The sequence below is a fragment of the Prunus dulcis genome, chromosome 4, assembly GCF_902201215.1.
Source record: "Prunus dulcis chromosome 4, ALMONDv2, whole genome shotgun sequence".
Lineage (NCBI taxonomy): Eukaryota > Viridiplantae > Streptophyta > Magnoliopsida > Rosales > Rosaceae > Prunus > Prunus dulcis.
Window position 1 is genome coordinate 1302596 of NC_047653.1, and position 19345 is coordinate 1321940.

General features: G+C 38.0%; 2 protein-coding genes and 1 long non-coding RNA gene across 3 annotated transcripts; 2 read left to right on the forward strand and 1 right to left on the reverse strand.

Moving 5' to 3' along the window:
* Window positions 1–11921: 11921 nt before the first annotated feature.
* LOC117625977 lies at window positions 11922–13488 on the reverse strand. The gene is made up of 4 exons (XR_004585472.1): window positions 13399–13488; window positions 13126–13283; window positions 12583–12825; window positions 11922–12036 (listed from the first exon to the last, which is right to left on the reverse strand). It is a non-coding gene; the product is annotated as an uncharacterized LOC117625977 (long non-coding RNA).
* Window positions 13489–15568: 2080 nt separating this feature from the next.
* LOC117624150 (cysteine-rich receptor-like protein kinase 25) lies at window positions 15569–16426 on the forward strand. Its single transcript, XM_034355288.1, has one exon. It carries the CDS (start codon window positions 15569–15571, stop codon window positions 16424–16426), a length of 858 nt encoding a protein of 285 aa, XP_034211179.1.
* Window positions 16427–16822: 396 nt separating this feature from the next.
* LOC117623927 (cysteine-rich receptor-like protein kinase 10) lies at window positions 16823–18576 on the forward strand. The gene is made up of 5 exons (XM_034354976.1): window positions 16823–16969; window positions 17118–17328; window positions 17446–17683; window positions 17997–18147; window positions 18232–18576. The coding sequence occupies exons 1-5, from the start codon at window positions 16823–16825 to the stop codon at window positions 18559–18561; spliced, it is 1077 nt and encodes a 358-aa protein (XP_034210867.1). The 3' UTR covers window positions 18562–18576.
* The last annotated feature ends 769 nt before the right edge of the window (window positions 18577–19345 follow it).

Below are 19345 nucleotides of genomic sequence, written 5' to 3' on the forward strand. Positions count from 1 at the left end.
TTGCTGATGTTCCCCATTTTTGGCATTATCATCCTCATAATGGAGGGATTTCACCTCACCTCCAGAGCAGCTAGCTTTGTCAGACATAGGATTTTTGGGGCTTTGGCTAATTCTTTGTTTAAGCATGCCTGGATCAAAATTAGGAATTAATTGGGAAAGCTGACTAAGGAAATGCTCCCTCTCGCCTCTACCAATTGTTTTGTTCTAGCCTCCATCCTTAAGGCCTCTTCCTTTGCCTTAGCCTCCATCTTGTTAGTCTCTTCTTGAAGGAGAACTCTTAAACTCTCCTTCAAACGGTCGTCAAAGCTAACCCTCTGTGGTTTGGGTAAATTGAAATACTGCCTTGGGGAAATCCCAGCACCTACTCCTCTCAATCTGCCAGGATGCTCGGGGCCCAAAGCCATGGTCAGCACATCTTTGCTGCCATCTACTCTGACTTTGCCTTCCGAGACTTGTTTCTGCAATTCATCCTAAAACAAAGATATACAAAAAACACGACAGTTATTTATGTACAAACGACGTATTATATAATTTCACACGACGCAAAAACATATAAACCGACGTTATTATAACTTATCACGACGGTAGTTATAGCACCGACGTCTTATGCTATAATTACTGAAAACATAGTGATTCCTATTTAGACCTTTAACGACGTTATTTAAAAAGTTTCGACGTGGTAATATAATTCACACGACGCGAAAATGAACCACCGACGTCTTATGCTATAATTACAGAAAACAGAGTGATTCCTATTTAGACCTTTAACGACGTGTTTTAAAAAGTTTCGACGTGGTAATATCATTCACACGACGAAAAAATATAACATAAGACGTAATAAGAATTTTTGACAGTTTAATAAAAATTTAAAACAGAGTGAGTAGGCTTACAATTAATTTTGCTTTTTCTGCCACCTTTGGATCGGGGATGTTACCATGTTTGTCCTGTCTAGCTCTCTTCCATAAGGTAGATCGATCAATTTCTACCCCAGGCATGGTTTCCTCCAATTGATCCTCCAATCCAGCATATCCTTTTCGAGACAATCGATGATTGTACTCGAGTTTCTCCCTAATCTGTGCATGTTGAGAATGCACAGACTCAAAATCTTTGGAAAGCCTTGAAGCTACAAAGGCATCCCATTGTGCTTTCTCTATGAATTTATAAGTTTCCGGGGGATGGCTTAATTTCTCCTTGTCATTGGTGTATGGAAGGATATAATGCCTCGTTAGTGTAGACTTGAAATCCTTCCATTTCTTGGCAGCTGAAGTTAAAACAGATTTCTTGCCCCCTTGACCTACGACAAAAGCCATGTCAACTGCTTCCCATATCTGCTCCTTAACATCCTTGGGGATTTGGGACCATTTCTTGTCCACAAGGGGAACTCTGGAGCGTGCCAAGACACCAATGTACGACTGCATTTCACTATGTGCTTGGCCAATACCTTTCCCCCTTTTATTGTACTCAACAATTGGCCTCAGTTTCTGAAGCTTTCTCTTCACAACACGAGGCATTGTGCTCATACCTCGACCAGTCTTTGAATCATCAGAGATTGTTGTCTGGCTGGTTGGTTCTGTCTCAGCAGATGATGAAGCAAACTTCATCAAACTTCATCTTCTTCGAAGACTTCATCTCCTTCGAAGACTTGTCTTGAGGAGCTACCATTCCAAGCTTCTTGGAGCCAGAATCCTTAGTTTGTTGTTGAGAAACCATTTTAACAGACAAAACTGCAAATGAAAATATTTCAGGAAAAGATTAAGAACACAAACGACGGTTATTAATAAAATACGACGTATGATACGATTTTAAACGACGTCAATAGTAATAAACCGTCGTGGTATTTATGTTCATACGAGTTTAAAACCATTATTTATATAACGTCGTGGTATTTATGTTCACACGACGTCAATAGTAATACACCGTCGTGGTAAAACCATTATTTATATAACGTCGTGGTATTTATGTTCATACGACGCCAATAGTAATACACCGTCGTGGTATTAACATTCACACGACGTAAAACAATACTGTCGTCTATATTAGATTCCAACCCTAGTTTCTTTTTCTTTATATTTTATCAAATAAGGGAAAAACAAAAACCATTGTTCAGAGAAATCAAACCTGCAATTAAACAAGCAAATAAAAAAAAGACTATTATTTTAAAAACAACTTTGTCAATTTTCAGACGACGCTAGAACGACTGACGAACCGTCGTGGTCTACATATTTAACCACGTAAATAAGAACTACCGTCGTCTTATTTAGTTGAGGTAGTTGTCTTCAAAGTTGGAAACTTTCCCTCTTTGTCTGTATATTTTATCAAACTTGGAAAGAAGTAAAATGATTTTGGCCAGAAAAAAGGTAAAAAGATTTTTCAAACAAAAAACGTATGAGCATGCAAAACAGTAACCAAAATAGTGAAAATGAAAGTTTACCTTTTGCGTGCAATGAAAGCAAGAGGAAGACGATCGATGTTTAAGTTCAGAGACGACGAAGAAGACGAGAGGAAGACGATGAGATACTCTGACAGTGCTCTGACAGGAAAAAAGACGAAAAGTTTTCTCTGGGAGATTGAAATTTTTAATCGGGTTTGGAAACAGTGCATGTGTAAGTCGAAAAGTTGCTTATATATAAAACCATTTCAAAAAAGAAATACGGCGGTTACATATAACTACGTCGTTTTTAAATAACACGACGCAATATTTGTTATGCGCCGTGGAATCCTTTCATTTAACGTCGTTATGTTTAATATAACCGACGTGGATTTAAATAAAATAAGAATATAAGAACAACGACTGTTTTTGTTTTACTGTCGTCGTTTTTCGTCGTCTTAAGTAATACTAAGACGACGTAATATATTTGTTGAGCGACGTTGATTTTTTAAACGTCGTTAGGTGTAATATAACCGTCGTTGAAAATTGTCTTTCTGATTGCAAATTTGCAAAGACGTTAGGTATAATTTTTGTAGATACACAAACGCACACACATCATCAACTTCCAAAAAATTGTCTCTCTGATTGCAAATCTGTGTCATCTATTAAGATTATGATGTGGAACAGAATTCCATCTGTTAAGATTTCGTAACCCTTGGGTTCTCAGAAAAATCTGATTATGTCAGCGGTTTTCTATATAAACCGTCGTGGTTATTTCAATTCTTGTCATTAAGTAGATCTACCAACGTAGGATAAGAAAATCAAAGAAAAAAATTGTTAACAAAAATTCATTAAGACGACAGTTTAAATTAAATGTACGACGTATGAAATGAATAAATACGACGTTAAATTTTATAGTACAATTTAAAGATAACGTCGTAGAACTATATGATAATGACGTCGATATATTTATATTGTACGTCGTTGTAAATTATTTTAATACGGCGATATTTTTTATTTTAAAAACGTGGATTTGTTTGTAATTATACGGCGTCTTATACGAAAACCTCGTCGTGTTATTTTATGAGTGAAAACGGCGGTTTTTATTGAAATCGTCGTCTTTAATTTCTACGTCGGTCGATTCATAACTTCCGCCGTTCTTTGTTGGCTTTGATTTTACACTGCGGAAATCTGTTTCAAATAGCGTCGGTTGTTTAATTAGGTACGTCGTTGTTTTTGAACAGCCATTTGAATCTCCAATTTTTTGTTGTCTAAGTTGGTATTACACGACGGTGTTTTTAGAACCGTCGTCTTTTTATAAACCACGGCGGTTTTCACTTAGACCGTCGTTGTTTTCTGGTCGTCTTTTTCACTTTTTGTAGTAGTGCATGCTTCTATAGTCCACATATAATAACAGACTCATCACTTAAGAGAATAGATATGAATTGTAGAAAATCCTTAAAACTTGGAAACCTTCAATCCTTGTCTCATAAAATCAGAAAATAGGTATTAAAACTTTTACTCAAAAATACTAAGGTAAAATCATCAATTTTAGTTTAAACATCTTAAAACTACACTCCACCTAGGCGTACCCCCATTCATGATCCGTCAATTCCACTAATATTCCATCAGTTCTAATAACATTTCGTCAATTCCAAGTGTCACATAAGCGATACATCCTCGTAGGCCTTGGAAACACAGATTCAACCCGAGCTGCATTCCTCGCAAGACTCAAGAGCCATATAGTCAACCTGAGCCGCATTCCTAGCAGAACTCAAGGAACACGTAATCAGCCCGAGAACGCACATCCTCGCTCCACACAGTTCAGGCGTCCCCGAAACTCGTGGGGTATTGTCATAATTGACAAAACTGTTTCAAAGGCAACTGGGGGGGGGGGGTACTCCTGTGGTGGGTTCGAAAACCATATTCCAAAACTTATCATAAAATTTCCCATATTCAACAAATCCATATTTCAAATATTTTCTCAACTTTCCAAAAATCAGTTCTCAACTACCTTTGAATTTACACCACATATTGTTGAGAACTAGTGTCCATAATTCATCATTCTCAAACTACTGAGTATATATATTAAATATAGACATGTACTTAGAAAGTAAAAGCGATTACATAGTAACTCATGAACATTAAATCATTCAATACCACTCAATCAAATAATAATAATAATAATTAAATCAATAAACAAATAAATAACCATAGAGATCCCATCACTTCCAATAATGCATAAACTTTGAATATCTGGAAAAACATCTAGGAATACCATAAAATACTATAATCTAATCTCAAAATCCAACCATAATCAAAATAATACACATAACAGTCAAGCCTCGTTTCTATAATCGTTCTTGCACTTCTCGAAGGATGAAACTACCTCGGAAGACTCAAGGTCAACCGAGTGGTCAAACTTCCCAAAATAGGTCCACTGGGCCCGCATGGCCCACGACCTCTGATTTTTGATTTAAAAGTTCCTATGGGTTCAACAAGGTTTAATAAATGTGTCTTGTCAGTTTGGTCTGCATCGAACGGTCAAATCACTGGCGACTGCATGATCAGACAGTTATCACTTATCCTTAATTTTGAATTATTAAATCGAAGCATCTGATACTCCCATTCACGATTCGCCAATTCCTACACGATCCTAGAGATGCCTAGATCAACATATTTTAAATTGGAAACGATCCAACGGTCCAAACATATCGAACCCTGATAACACCCAATATGCGATATCTAATCGATGGTCAAATGATAAACAATTTCAAATCCATGAATACCATCGTGCTTGGCACGACATGAGAATCATTTCAAGACCCAAAGACCTGCCATTAAGTGACCACGAGCTGCCACATGCCCCAGCAACGTGCAGGTGTCCAAAGCGATTACAGCGATCGAAAAATCGCCAAACCGCCGGTCAAGACCTATACCCATATGATAAAAACAATGAATGGAACAAAAACCCAAAAAAGTGGCCAGAAATGGCCGGAATCGTGAGCCGAAAAGGGCCAAATTTCAATTGCTAAATCGAGTTACAAAACGCAAAAATCGATCCCATTCAACCCAACCATTAGCTAGAACTCATTGAGAGGATGAAAAAGCATACTTGGGTAGAAGAATTTGCTGGCCGGAATCTCTGGAATGAGCGATGGAAGTTTTACATAAAAGCTGACGAGTTTTCTTGATATTCTGGCCACCTGGCCCAATGGCAGAGGCGGCGAAGGGAAGGGTAGGAAGGGGGAGGCGTGCCGGTCATTTTGGGAATGGTCCCGGCCTAGATGGTGGCTGGACGTGGCGACGGCCGCCAGAAAATAGATCGGCTGGAGGGAAAGGGTGGGTCTGTCGTGTGTGAAGGGAGGGGAGAGAGAAAGAGGTTCTAGATTTTTAAAAGCCCTTTTTGAAATAATTATTGTTTTGCCACTATGCTTTCTTTGATCATAACTTTTTCGTTACAACTCCGATTTAAGCCCACTACGTGTCTACAGACTCATCTTGACGTGGTTTGTGCAATTGGTCTACTAAATCCCCAAATTCTTTCCCGACCAAAAAGTCAACTTTTAAACCCATTAAAATATTCTTAGATAAAATTATCTTTTACTATAGTACTTTAATAATTAAATATAAATTTAGGATCGGGTCATTACAGCTTGACCCTGAGAGGGTCCCGCCAGTTGAATACGCTGGGCCTGAGTACCTATTGAAGGATACGAGGACAAAATTAAAATTAAAAACTCCGAACGAGAACTTTAAAATAAATTCCTAGTTTTTCCAAGATTCCATGTGTCTGAATGACGGATGAGAAGTTTCTAAAGTCCAACTCCGTGTTTCGAATGGTGGAAAAACCTCGGAAGACGCTCGGTCAACCGAGTGGTCGAACTTCCAAAACTTGGCCAACCTAGCCCGCAGGATCCACGCCCTTCAATATACGATCCAAAAGTTCTCACGAGTTCAACAAGTTTTACTAAACACGTCTTGTAAGTTTGGCCCAAATCGAGCAGTTGGATCGCTCACGATGGTACAATCGAAAGGTCACCATTTTACGTAATCTGTGAATTATTGAATGAAACATCCAGGACTCTGATTCTCCATCAATGAATTCCTGCACAATTCTAGAGGTACCTAGATCAACATATTTGGAAATGGAGTCGATCCAACAGTCCGAACATATGAAACCTAGATAACGCCTAATATGCGTAAATCCGATCAACAACCAAACAATAACCAAATTCAAATCCGAGCATACCGTCATGCGCAGGATGATATGGGGAAAATTTTAGGAATAAATGGGCGACCCAAACATGGCCCATGTGCCACAACACTCACCGGTAGAGCGTGGGTGGCTTGAGAAAATTCCGATGACCAGTATATTCTCAAAAAACCTATCAATACATATACCTACGTGATCAGGACAACTAGTGGAGCAACTTTTGTTCTTGGGCCACAACCAAAAAGTTGCCGGAACTTACCGGAAACTCGAGCCGAAAATTGGCCAAAATTTAGATTGTAAAACGAGTTTCAAAACTCCAAAATTGATCCTAACCAACCCAACCATCACCTAGATCACATTGAAAGGATGAGAAAGCATACCTGGATTGACAAAAATGGTGGACGAAATCATCGGAAACGATGCCAGAAAGTTTGGGTAAAAATTGCTCTGTTTTCGTGTTTTTCCGGCTACTGGGGTGGCTTGCTACATCAGAGATGAGGTGGGACGGAGAGAGGGTGGCGGGCCAATTCTAATGGAGGTGGTTTCGTGGCCAACGGTGGCCAGAGGAGGCAGTTATAGCAGGTCAAAGCTACAGGCTGTGCAAAACTGAGGGGGGAGAGAGAGAGAGAGAGAGCACTATCGCAAGGGGGGAGAGAGAGAGAAAATCCATTCGTAACTTCTTTGTTGAAACTCTGATTTGAGTCCACTCCGTGTCTACGAACTCGTATCGACGCGCTCTACTCAATGGTGTCATTCAATTTCTCAAAATCCTACCGGATTAAAAAGTGACCAAAATTACCCTATCTCAAAGGCAAAATTGTAATTTCATAACTAATTAAATTAAATAGTTATATAGACTAAATAAAAGGTTAAAATTGGGTTGGGTTGTTACAACGATATGTTATGGTGGGACATAACTGTTTGATAAAAGTCCTCTAAGAGACTAAGGCAGGGAAGAGACAAACTTATTTTGTTGTACTTAACAATTTACATTACCAAAACATGAAGAAGGGATCTAAAGTTAATGACCGGTCAGTTTGGTTAGAGAGTAACATTGGTGTTGATGTAGAGCTGCATGTCGGCTCTTTCGAACAACTGGTCGACTGTGGCCAAACTGACAGATCTGTGTGCTCAGAGTCTCCAACATGTTGGGCAGAGTTATTACCCATTTTGATAACAAGGAGGGGCAGAAGTATGTAATATAGAACCCAATGTATATGTAGTAATGATTGAAACAGAATCAGGAGGTAAGTAAGGAGTAAGGTCTTTGGAACTGTGAGAAGTGACAAGAAGGGTCTCAGGGGTATTAGATACGTGTAAAGTTGTTCCCCCAATCTTCGTGTTAGAGATTGCAACAGAATTTGGTGATACGGGTTGGAGTTTAGATTAACTTTTGCGAAACAAAGTTAATTTTATTGTCATACATTATTTAATTAATAATGTTTTCTTATTATTTATTAATTAATAATATTGTCGGACCACGTGGCACCATATGAGTGGATCTATGTGGCATATCAATTTTCACGTAAGCAGTTAATAGAAAAAGTGACTCGATAAATTAAAACCCTAAACCCTGAACCTTAATTAAATATTAAAAAAATTAAAAAAAATGAACATCCCTCATCTTCTTCCCCAAACCCTAGCACCCCACCATCTCCTCACTGTCACCTACCCCCACCCTACCCTCTCATGACCGTCACCCGCCTCTACCCCAACCCTCTCGGTGCCGCTGCCAACCCCTTCCTCTTTCTCTATCTTTCCTCTCTCTCTCTCTCTCTCTCTCTCTCTCTCTCTCTCTCTTCGAAACCCGAGCCAGGTTTTGTCGTCACTGAATTCGAAATCCTTATGGACGTCGAGTTCAAACTCCAACTTCATTTCCAACCCCCAATCTCCCACCATCCATGTGTTCTACGCTCTCTTAGGTCTTTTCCTCCGCTATCTCCTCACCTTTCCACCACACTTCCTCATCTTGCCTCTCATTCATGCTCACTTCCCTCGACGACGACGACCCCATCGTGGAACAAGTCGTGCATCTCATATCAACAGGAACCACATCGGGTTGGAATTGAACTCCATGACAATCTGATTAGCCCATCCTCGACGGAATCCCTTCTCTCCATCTCGCTTTCTCCTTCTATGCCTCCTAATTCGCCTACCCAATTAACACCACCAACACCCCAAAATGGTGTCACATGACAATTGGTGGTGGTTGGTGGCCGGAGATGGTGGTCAATGGGTGGCAGCGGAGGATGGCAGCGATGATTGGTGTCGGTGGTGGAAGAAGGTTTTGGTGGGTGGCGGTTGGTGTCGGCGGTAGGTGGGGGTTTATAGTGGTGCCCCAAAAAAAAATGTAAATGTTAGTCATTCCTATAACACATGGCACCTTCTATAGTGCACCAGGTGCACCCATGCACCATTTGTCCTTTATGATATTTTCAAATTTTTTTAAAAATTGGTTACCGGTTATACAAGTTATCAAGTTTTCACTTTTTGACAATGCAATTGTATAAGGGTCATGCAATTATGCCTTTCCTGTTTGGCAATTGGCATATGATTGGATAGTGATTTACAATAGTTTGGATAAGAGAGTACCATAACATTGTAAAAGGATCATAAAACTTATAAGTTACAAGATTTGGGTAGCGATTTACAAATTTTTGAACAAGGATTATAACATTAGGGTTCACCTAATCCATAATGTTGTAAATGAAGTTATCAAGTTTTCACTTTTTGAAAATGCAATTGCATAAGGGTCATGCAATTATGCCCTTTCTGTTTGGCAATTGGCATATGATTGGATAGTGATTTACAGTAGTTTGGATATGAGAGTACCATAACATTGTAAAAGGATCCTAAAACTTATAAGTTACAAGATTTGAGTAGTGATTTACAAGTTTTTGAACAAGGATTACAACATTAGGGTTCACCTAATCCATAATGTTGTAAATACTCATTTACAAGGATATGGATCCAAATTACAAAGAATAGGTAAGTCCGGACCATGAGGATGTAAATTGGGGTCCTTATTCTAGTAAAATGAGGTTTACAAGATTAAGGGCCGATTTTACAATTTTGGGATATGAGGGTACCTTAACGTCGTAAAGAGAATCCCTACACTCGTAACTTACAAGTTTTTGGTAACAATTTACAAGGTTTTGCTACTGGATTACAACGTTAGGGTTCACCAAATCCATAATGTTGTAAATCAACCTTTTACAAGGATATGGATCCATATTACAAGGAATTGGTAATGGTGGACCTTAGGGATGTAAAATCCGTCCTTATTCTAGTAAACAATAGTTTACAAGATTAAGGACCGATGGTACCTTAACGTCGTAAGGAGAATCCCTAAACTCGTAACTTACAAGTTTTTGGTAACAATTTACAAGATTTTGCTCCTGGATTACAACGTTAGGGTTCACCAAATCCATATTGTTGTAAATCACAATTTTACAATGTTATGGATCCACATTACAAGGAATTGGTAATGGTGCACCTTAGTGATGTAAAATGGATCCTTATTCTAGTAAAAAAAATATTTTACAAGATTAAAGACTGAGGGCACCATAACGTCGTAAAAAGAATCCCTAAACTCGTAACTTACAAGTTTTGGTAACAATTTACAAGGTTTTGCTCCTGGATTACAACATTAGGGCTCACCAAATCCATAATATTGTAAATCACCATTTTACAATGTTATGGATCCACATTACAAGATTAGGGATTAAGAAGAACCTTAAAGTTGTAATCATGCTGCAAAACCTCGTAAATCATACATATTTTTTTTTTCTTTCCTTTTTTTATGGTATCAAAAGCAATTGTCAAACATGAGACAAATTACCCTTAATCAATTCAAATGTTCCTTTTCGGAAATAAACTTATCCAAATATATAGTTTAATTTTATTTTGTATTTTCAAGATAAACTTATAAAGCATGCATTTGTAGGAATAAAATGTTAAACTTATAAAGCATGCATTTCTAGGAATAAAATGTATAATATGATTGCAACCACATTTGCAAAAATGTGCATAAAATTCAATTGCAAGGACAGAAATTACGAATTGCATTCTATTAAGCAACGTTTTTATGCATTCTACTAAGTTTNATAATGTATAATATGATTGCAACCACATTTGCAAAAATGTGCATAAAATTCAATTGCAAGGACAGAAATTACGAATTGCATTTTATTAAGCAACGTTTTTATGCATTCTACTAAGTTTTTTGGTCATGGATTACAATCTTTTGAACATACAATTAATTATGAAGGATTTATCATTAGTGAGAAATACTACGTTTTATAATTGAGCAAAGATAATAATAACTGCAAGACTGAAATGCAAATGGGCTTCCTTTTTTTTTTTATATTCTTTTTTATTTAAATTTTTTTTTTTGGGTCTCAATCGAGTGTCATTCAATAAGGAGGAGAGAGAAAAAGAAAAAGAAAGCACAAGCCAAAAAAAAAAAAATTTGAGGTAGAGATTTGGGAAAGAGAACATAAAAGAAAGGAGAGGAGGGGGCACGAAGGAGAGAGGGGGAGAGGGAACCAGAGAAGAAATAAAGGGGGAGAAGAGGGAGAAAAAGCAAAAAAAAAAAAAAAAAGAACCAAAAAGAGGGAGATGAAGGAAGGAAGGGGGGGAAGGGAGGAAATGAGGAACAAGGAGGCAAGAAGGGGAGGGGAGAAGGGTCAATGACCACTTCCCCTCCTAGCGGCCCTAAAAGAGAGGGGGGATAGGGTTGGGAGCTTTTTTTGCTTTGTAAAAAGCTTATTTTCAATGTCGTTGAGCTGTTAATATTGCCTTAGATGCAAATTGGACTACTTTAGTTCTCAATTGCTCTACTAGAATGCAAATTACCCTACCTGTTTGGCAATTGCATTGACATATCACATATTAAATTTAAATTTTCAATTAATTGTGCACAGATAATGGCAATTGCTCGACTGGAATGCAAATAGTACTACTTTTTTTTGTCAATTGCACGACTGGAATGCAAATGGCACTACCTGTTTGTCAATTGCATTGACAAATCACATTTTGTGTTTACTTTCTTAAAATAAAAAAGCCTGCCAATAACATGCATACACTAATCTCATAATACAACTTTATGGTACAATGCCCATTCACAATGCTAATGGGAAGATTGTTTCAATTGGCACATAAACTATGATATAACAGTCAAATTTACTTTAAAAGCTTATTCTCAATGGTACTATATCCTCATCAAAGCCAACATAAACTTCATTCATGTAATTGAAAGTATTGTTCAATACATTCACTCTACATAACCAATAATTATAAATCTAAAATCTTAAGTCATTATGTATATTTTTAAATAAAAAAAAAATACAATCTCCAGATACAATGAAAATATTACAAATTCAAGTAGCCAAATAAATAGACTCCAAAATAGTATATTAGTCTTGTACTTGGCCTAATTCTTTACCCCAACCTGAAAAACAATCACGAAACTATCAATAAAATGAATGGAAACATAAAGCAATGGGGGTAATATGAAAACAATTAGAAATTCATCATTGTAAACAAAAAAAGAACAAACCTACAACATAATTAACTTGAATAGAAAGCAAAATGCCAGTTTGGGGTAGAGATTTGTTCTTTTCTTTTTCCTTTTTTTACTTGTTGGATTGTATAACGATCATCAATCTTATAGGCTTTGAATATCAAACAAAAAAGTGCAACGAAAGCAGCCAAAAGCTGGGACCAGCTTCAACCATATCTCCAATGCAATGTACAATGGCCTGGTGTTTGTCTTTACGTCCTCATTTTGTGATTCCAAACTTAACTATTCTTAGCACTATGCCAAGATTAGGCAAATAATACCACTTCCAATGTAGCATGATAGTTTTTAACATGCAGTTCATAATATATATATTCCTCATGCATTACTAAAATAAATAAATAACATCCTCAACCATTCACCAAAATGAAAGACAGAGACAGAGAGATAAATTTGAAGGGAAAAAAAAAAATTTACCCTTATCAGATGCTGGGAAGGGTGGATGGGCCGCTAGTTGGAATACCTGCAAATCCAAAATCAAAATCAAAACAATACCTAACTGAAAAACATAATCAAAACCAATTTGAAATTAAGAAGCACAAGAAGAAGAGTAAGTCCCTTTCCCATGTAGAAGATATAGAAGTCGTGCAAATTAGGACTCTTCATATGCATGGTACCATTGATTGCAGTGAAGTTTCATGTTCAATGGGTTGGGAAGTCCTGTAAACATGAAAATATACAAGCCAAATAAAACAATAGTTATAGCTAACTATATTTTGGTAATTGCATTCCAAAATCACATATCAAAATACTTTGAAGCTTTCTCCATCTTTGCATTTCATCGCATCTATAAATATCGCCTTTTATTTTTGGTTGAGATCAAGAAAGCCTAAAAAATGCGGTGGGAGAAAAACAACCAACGAGTGTAGAAGGAAAAGAAAAAAATAGAAAGGAAAAAAAAAACACTAGGAAGGAATCAAGCTAAAGCCGAAAACACAAGCCCAACAACATGTTCCCCACCCCAGCTCAACTTTTGCAGCTCCACCGTCCTCAAATCAATCCCTGCCGCTACATGGGCACCGTGATTTAGATGTCTGGGAATCCAAAGCCAATCAACTTCATCGAACCCAGCTTCTAATTTCATGATTTCATGTATCAGAGGGAGCAAGTTTCAATCCCTGTTTTACACACCACAATCCATAACAGCACATAACTCATGAATTTCTCAAATCTCAATTTCAATTCCAAGATGTAATTTGCTAATAAAGTTAGAAAATTGATTATAAAAATTACCAGTAGACGATTGAGCGCTAGAATTGATTTCATGGAATGAACCCATATTTGATCCTTATGAAAGAGAGAGGAGCAGCAGCGAAATCGGAGAGAGAAGCTTCACATTTTAATTTTATTTGTTTTTAAATATTTAACCTACAACAACCAGTTAAACAAGTCACCAACAATCAAAGGTGTGGATTAACCCACATCCACTAGCTGCTTATCCAATGGTCAATATTATTGGCGCATCCATGCACCTTGCGCATGGTAGAATTTTCCCTTGGAAAAGATCTCTTCTTTGTCGGTCTGGGTTGAATCTTCTGCAGTTTCGTGAAGTCAATACTTAATAAATTTACAGCCGGCGTAATTAGGTAGTTGTGGTCACATCACTGTCTTGGATTGATGAGTAGAGTTATGGATACCATCTTCTTTTCTGGTTATCTTCGTATCCACATAGGAGATAATGCGCAAAACGTACAATTTGTGGAGCATACTAAATAATGATGGCCGCCATCGCGAGGAAGACATGAGGTGGTGGCAAGAAATGGAGAGGAACGTACTTCCCTATTACTGTTTCATTCTCCTTCTCTCCGCATGTCACCTATAAGCGGAGGGGAGAGAGAGAGAGGAAGACAATTGGAGGAATTGTTCGAGGAATTTTATCTCCATGAAGATTCAAGGCTTAGAGTTAAACATCGTGATTTGAAAGGTTTTATGTCTTTAGCTTCCGCGTACTCTTGCTTGAGATCCTAATAGGGAGAAGAAATTTTTTGGGGTTTCATGACTGTGCACTTACTCTTGTAGCATATGTAAGTGTTCAATTAGTTGGGTTGGGTTATAAAATTAATTGCACAACATATCTAAGTGTTCAAATATATACATCGATCCTTAAAAGGTGTTTACTCCGGGATTAATTGCAGGCTTGGCAGTTGTGGAACGAAGGGAAAGGGTTGGAGTTAATGGATCCATTGTTGAAAGAAACATGCAGTCCAAATGAGTCGATGGGTCCCTAAGACAAGAAAAGTAGGCCCAATACAAACAGAACAACAAAATAAGACCCAGCAGACAACCCAAAAAATTTAAAAAAAAACCCAGCAACAAAATCACGGAATTATGGCCTCTTTATATTGTTTGTTTTCTTTGTTTTCAGAATCAATCGAGATACATGAGTAATTGTTGTTAATCATTTGAATTATAAGTCGTTTATTATTATATTGTTTGATAAATTAAGTCCATCAATGTGATGCGTTCTTTTGGGACCTCCCGATGAACTGGGTGGAGAAATAAATAATCCCTTTGGGCACTTCCGTCTCCATCGTCTTAAGTTTGAAAATATTTTTATTTTATATAGTTTTTTTTTGTCATTTCTTCTCCTTCCTTTTCTTCAACGAATTTGAATAAGATGGCTTCATGGCGGCAGACAGGTGAAGTGATACATGCCCGTCAAAACACGGAAACATTAAAACCAGTTTCACTTTAGAGTCCTGCCGTGACTTTTCTTTTGTGAATTTATTCATGAAACTCATTTCGATTTGGTAAAACTTTCTTCTTGTAATATTCTTGCGAATAATAATAATAATCAATATCAATGTGATAACGATAAGAAATATTTAGTTAAATACCTATTTTTAGTATTAAAATTATAAATAAATTCTATACTATTTAATTTTAATTTTTATAAATAAACTTAAAAAATGACAATTGACTATATTGGATTTAATTTTAATTATTAAATTACTTTGATGCCCTATTGAGTGTTTTGGATTTTTTTTTAATGAGGTTTTAGGGTTGGATTCGTTTTAAAAAATTAATAATAATTTTATAATTTAAAAGAAGTTAAAATTTTTATTATTATATTGCAAATAGACTTTAGTGCATTTCTAAAGTCAATTTCATATGATATTTTTTTTATAATTTAACTCCTATATTAGGTAAAACAGTGGACCTCCCTCAAAAAACCGCCACTGCCCTCTCTCTCCTTCCCACTCCCGCCTGCCATTTTCCTCTGTTTCAAACTTTTTTTTTTTTTTTTTGTCTTTTATTTCATTGTCTCTTCTTCCTCTTCTTTTTCTATGAATCTGATGATAAAGACAGCCACCACTGAGATAATATATCTTTCAAAGTTCAACTTGGCTTGAGAAATGGAGACAGGGAGGGACTAGCTAGCTTAATTAGCTAAGCATAGGGGATGGCCTGGGCTGGCTTCATCAAGATCAAAATGCTTCCCATGACTAATCTCATGCTCGTTTCCATTCTCTCCTCCATATTTATTGTTACTCTGCTTAGCTTTCCCAGCCCAGCTGAAGCTGATTATCTATACCATGTCTGCCCAAACACTACCACTTTCACCCCGAACTCCACCTTCCAGTCCAACCTCAACCGCCTCCTCTCCACCCTCTCCTCCAACGCCACCCGCCCCTCCGGCTTCTACAACGCCACCGCCTCCTCCCGAACCCCAAACGACGCCGTCTACGGCCTCTTCCTCTGCCGCGGCGACGTCGCCGCCACTGACGCTTGCAAATCCTGCGTCTCCACCGCAACCTCCGACATCGTCCAGCGCTGCCCCACCGAGAAACAGGTCGTGATCTGGTACGATGACTGCATGCTACGCTACTCCAACGAGTCCTTCTTTTCCACCATGGCCGAGACACCTCGCCTGTTCATGTGGAACACCCAGAACGCCACCGAACAGACCCGCTTCAACCAGGTCCTGTCCACCCGTATGAACGAGGTGGCCACCGAGGCTGCCAACGACGCCGACAAGTTTGCGACGAGTCAGGGGAATGTTAGTGGGTTGGTTTCGATTTACAGCCTGGGGCAGTGCACGCAGGACCTGTCCTCAGCGGATTGCAACCGGTGTCTCAGGGGTGCCATAGCCCAATTTCCGAATTGTTGCAGTGGAAAGGAAGGGGCACGAGTGTTGTATCCGAGTTGTACCGTTAGGTACGAAGTCTACCCTTTCTACCAACAGAACTCCACGTCAGCACCTCAGCCTTCACCGGGGGCTCTACCTCCTCCTCTGCCGCCTAAAGGTAAAGTGAAGTGACCAGCTTTTCAATTCAAATTATGTCTTAAAATAGTTGGGGGGGATAGGTATCTATGCTAACTATGGTGGACTTTGGATTGGAACAGGGGAATATGGTTTTGGGATTTGGCTGTTCATTTTACTAATTCTTCATATTTAGTTTGATGTATCAGTGTAGGTTCTTATTGTTTATTATGCAGGAAAAAGCAAAATCCATACAATTGTTGCCATTGTTGTCCCAATTGCCGGCTCTATGCTACTTTTTGTTGTGGGCTGCTGTTTCATTACTAGGAGAGCAAGAAAGAAGCGCAGTGCAGCAGCAGAGGCACCAAGCGGTAAAGAATATATATCTGAAATGAATTCTAGTTTGTCATACAAATCAAAAGCATGCTTTTGCTTTCTCATCTTTATGCATGAATGCTTTTCTTGTTTGTTTGTGTAGGTGAGAATGACATTAGTAGTGTAGAGTCCTTGCAATTTGATTTTAGTTCCATTGTAGCGGCCACGAACAATTTCTCTGATGATAATAAGTTAGGGGAAGGTGGATTTGGTCAAGTTTACAAGGTATGTATGTATATCAACGTTTCTGCATCGGAAAATCTCAATTCTTAATATTTTGAGAAACTAAGGAGGTTTTAATCAATACTGGGAATTGTAAAAGTTGTGCAAGAATGTACATTCCATCGATTCATTGGTTGATGGTTGTTCTCAGGGTATACTTTCAAATGGTCAACAAGTAGCTGTGAAGAGGCTTTCAAGGAACTCTGGCCAAGGTGCTGAGGAATTTAAGAACGAGATGGTATTGGTAGCCAAGCTTCAACACAGAAATCTGGTCAGGCTATATGGATTTTGCTTGGAAGGAGAAGAAAAGATACTTGTTTATGAATATGTCTCCAACAAAAGCCTTGACTATTTTCTATTTGGTTTGTGCCCTGAAACATCTGATAGTCTTTTCTACTGCAAAAACAATGTTACTTCAACATGTATTTGAATCTGTTTCCTTGATGATAACTTGATTGCTCAATTTTGATGATTTTCAGACCCTGAGAAACAAGGACAATTGGATTGGTCAAGACGTTACAAGATTATTGCAGGGATTGCTCGAGGAATAATGTACCTACACGAAGATTCCCGACTTAGAATTATACATCGTGATCTCAAGGCCGGCAATATATTGTTAGATGGGGAGATGCATCCAAAAATATCTGATTTTGGCATGGCCAGGATTTTTGGGGTTGATCAAACTCAAGCAAACACAAGTAGAATTGTTGGAACATAGTAAGTTCTCTCATTCATCTTTTCTTTTCTCATGACCACTTTTGTTCTGCATTATCTGGATTGATGAATTTGAGAAATGGTCCCATCTGCACTCAACAGAAAGTCCACTTTGACCCTTGATAATATCTGTATGAACTCAGACAGGGATGATGTAATTTTTGAATCATACTTCATGCTCTATAAATAATGAAAGCCACTTGGTCTTACACGAAATTGAATGGATTAAATTATTGACATGAATATGATAAGTTTATGTTTACTCCTTAAATTTTGCTACAATTTCTATATTGATGGATGGTTGTGCTTCTTGCAGTGGCTATATGTCTCCAGAGTATGCAATGCATGGACAATTTTCTGTCAAGTCCGATGTATATAGTTTCGGTGTTTTACTGCTAGAAATCATAAGTGGCAAGAAGAATAGTTATTTCTTTCAAACTGATGCAGCTGAAGACCTCATGAGCCATGTAAGCTTAAACTGAAAACAATGTAGTTTTGTTCTTCTGCACTAACACCACCACAACATAAATAGAACTGTTCAATTTATGCAGGCCTGGAAACTATGGAGAGATGGGACGCCTTTGGAATTGTTGGATCCGAGTATGAGAGATTCTTATTCCAGGAGTGAAGTTATAAGGTGTATCCATATCGGCTTACTTTGTGTTCAGGAAGATCCAGTGGACAGACCTCCAATGCAATCCGTAGTTCTCATGCTTAATAGCTACTCTGTGACTCTGCCATTACCTGAACAGCCAGCATTTTTCCTTCGAAGTCGAACGGAGGGGAACATGCCAAAGATAACTTTGGAGTCTGATCTATCTATCAGTAAGTCAACTCCATCCGTTGATGAAGCATCCATCACTGCAGTATACCCTCGATAGCGTGAATGAACAAGATGTTATATCTTGTATTATCTGTTTATATATGTAATCACAAATGTGAAACTTGTACTCTTGGTTTCATACCAAATGTGAAACTTGTACTCTTGGTTTCATACGACTGTTGTTAGGATTGAAAACATCAAATGGTATTTATTTCTTGTGGGTTTCAATATCTTTGATTTTGATTTTTGAGCATAGATTTATCATCCACATAACGTGATTGACTAGGTTTTAACTCTTCACATCTGTATCTGGGAAAGATCTCTCCTTTGTGGGTCTGGGTTGAATCTTCTGCAGTTTCGCGACGTCAATACCTAATAAATTTACAACCGGCCTAATTAGGTAGTTGTTCTTGTGGTCGCATCACTCTCTTGTATTGATGAGTAGAGTTATGATGGATTGGATACCATCTTCTTTTCTGTTCATCTTCGTCTCCACATAGGAGATAATGCGAAAAATGAAATACGTACAATTTGTTGAACATGCTAAATGATTATGGCCATCATCGCGAGGAAGACATGAGGTGGTGGCAAGAAATGGAGAAAAACTTCCCTATCCCAGTTTCATTGCGTTCCCCCCACCCTCCCCCTCCTAATGTCACCTAAAAGAGAGAGAGAGAGAGAGAGAGAGAGAGAGAGAGAGAGAGAGAGGCAATGAAAGGGAGATAGGGAAGTACTAGCAAAGGTGCCCGCGCGATACTGTGGGTTTTAAAATTGTCTGAAATGTGTATAAAGTTATGAAAATATGTAGCAAGTTTAAGTTGGAAAATAAAAACTAATGACAT

Bases quoted from the DNA above. Each gene is read 5' to 3' on its own strand.
- LOC117624150 (XM_034355288.1), top strand. From the start codon at position 15,569: ATGGCCTGGGCTGGCTTCATCAAGATCAAAATGCTTCCCATGACTAAT.
- LOC117623927 (XM_034354976.1), top strand. From the start codon at position 16,823: ATGCTTTTCTTGTTTGTTTGTGTAGGTGAGAATGACATTAGTAGTGTA. The intron at 16,970-17,117 runs GTATGTATGTAT...GGTTGTTCTCAG, and splicing joins GATTTGGTCAAGTTTACAAG to GGTATACTTTCAAATGGTCA. The intron at 17,329-17,445 runs GTTTGTGCCCTG...GATGATTTTCAG, and splicing joins CCTTGACTATTTTCTATTTG to ACCCTGAGAAACAAGGACAA.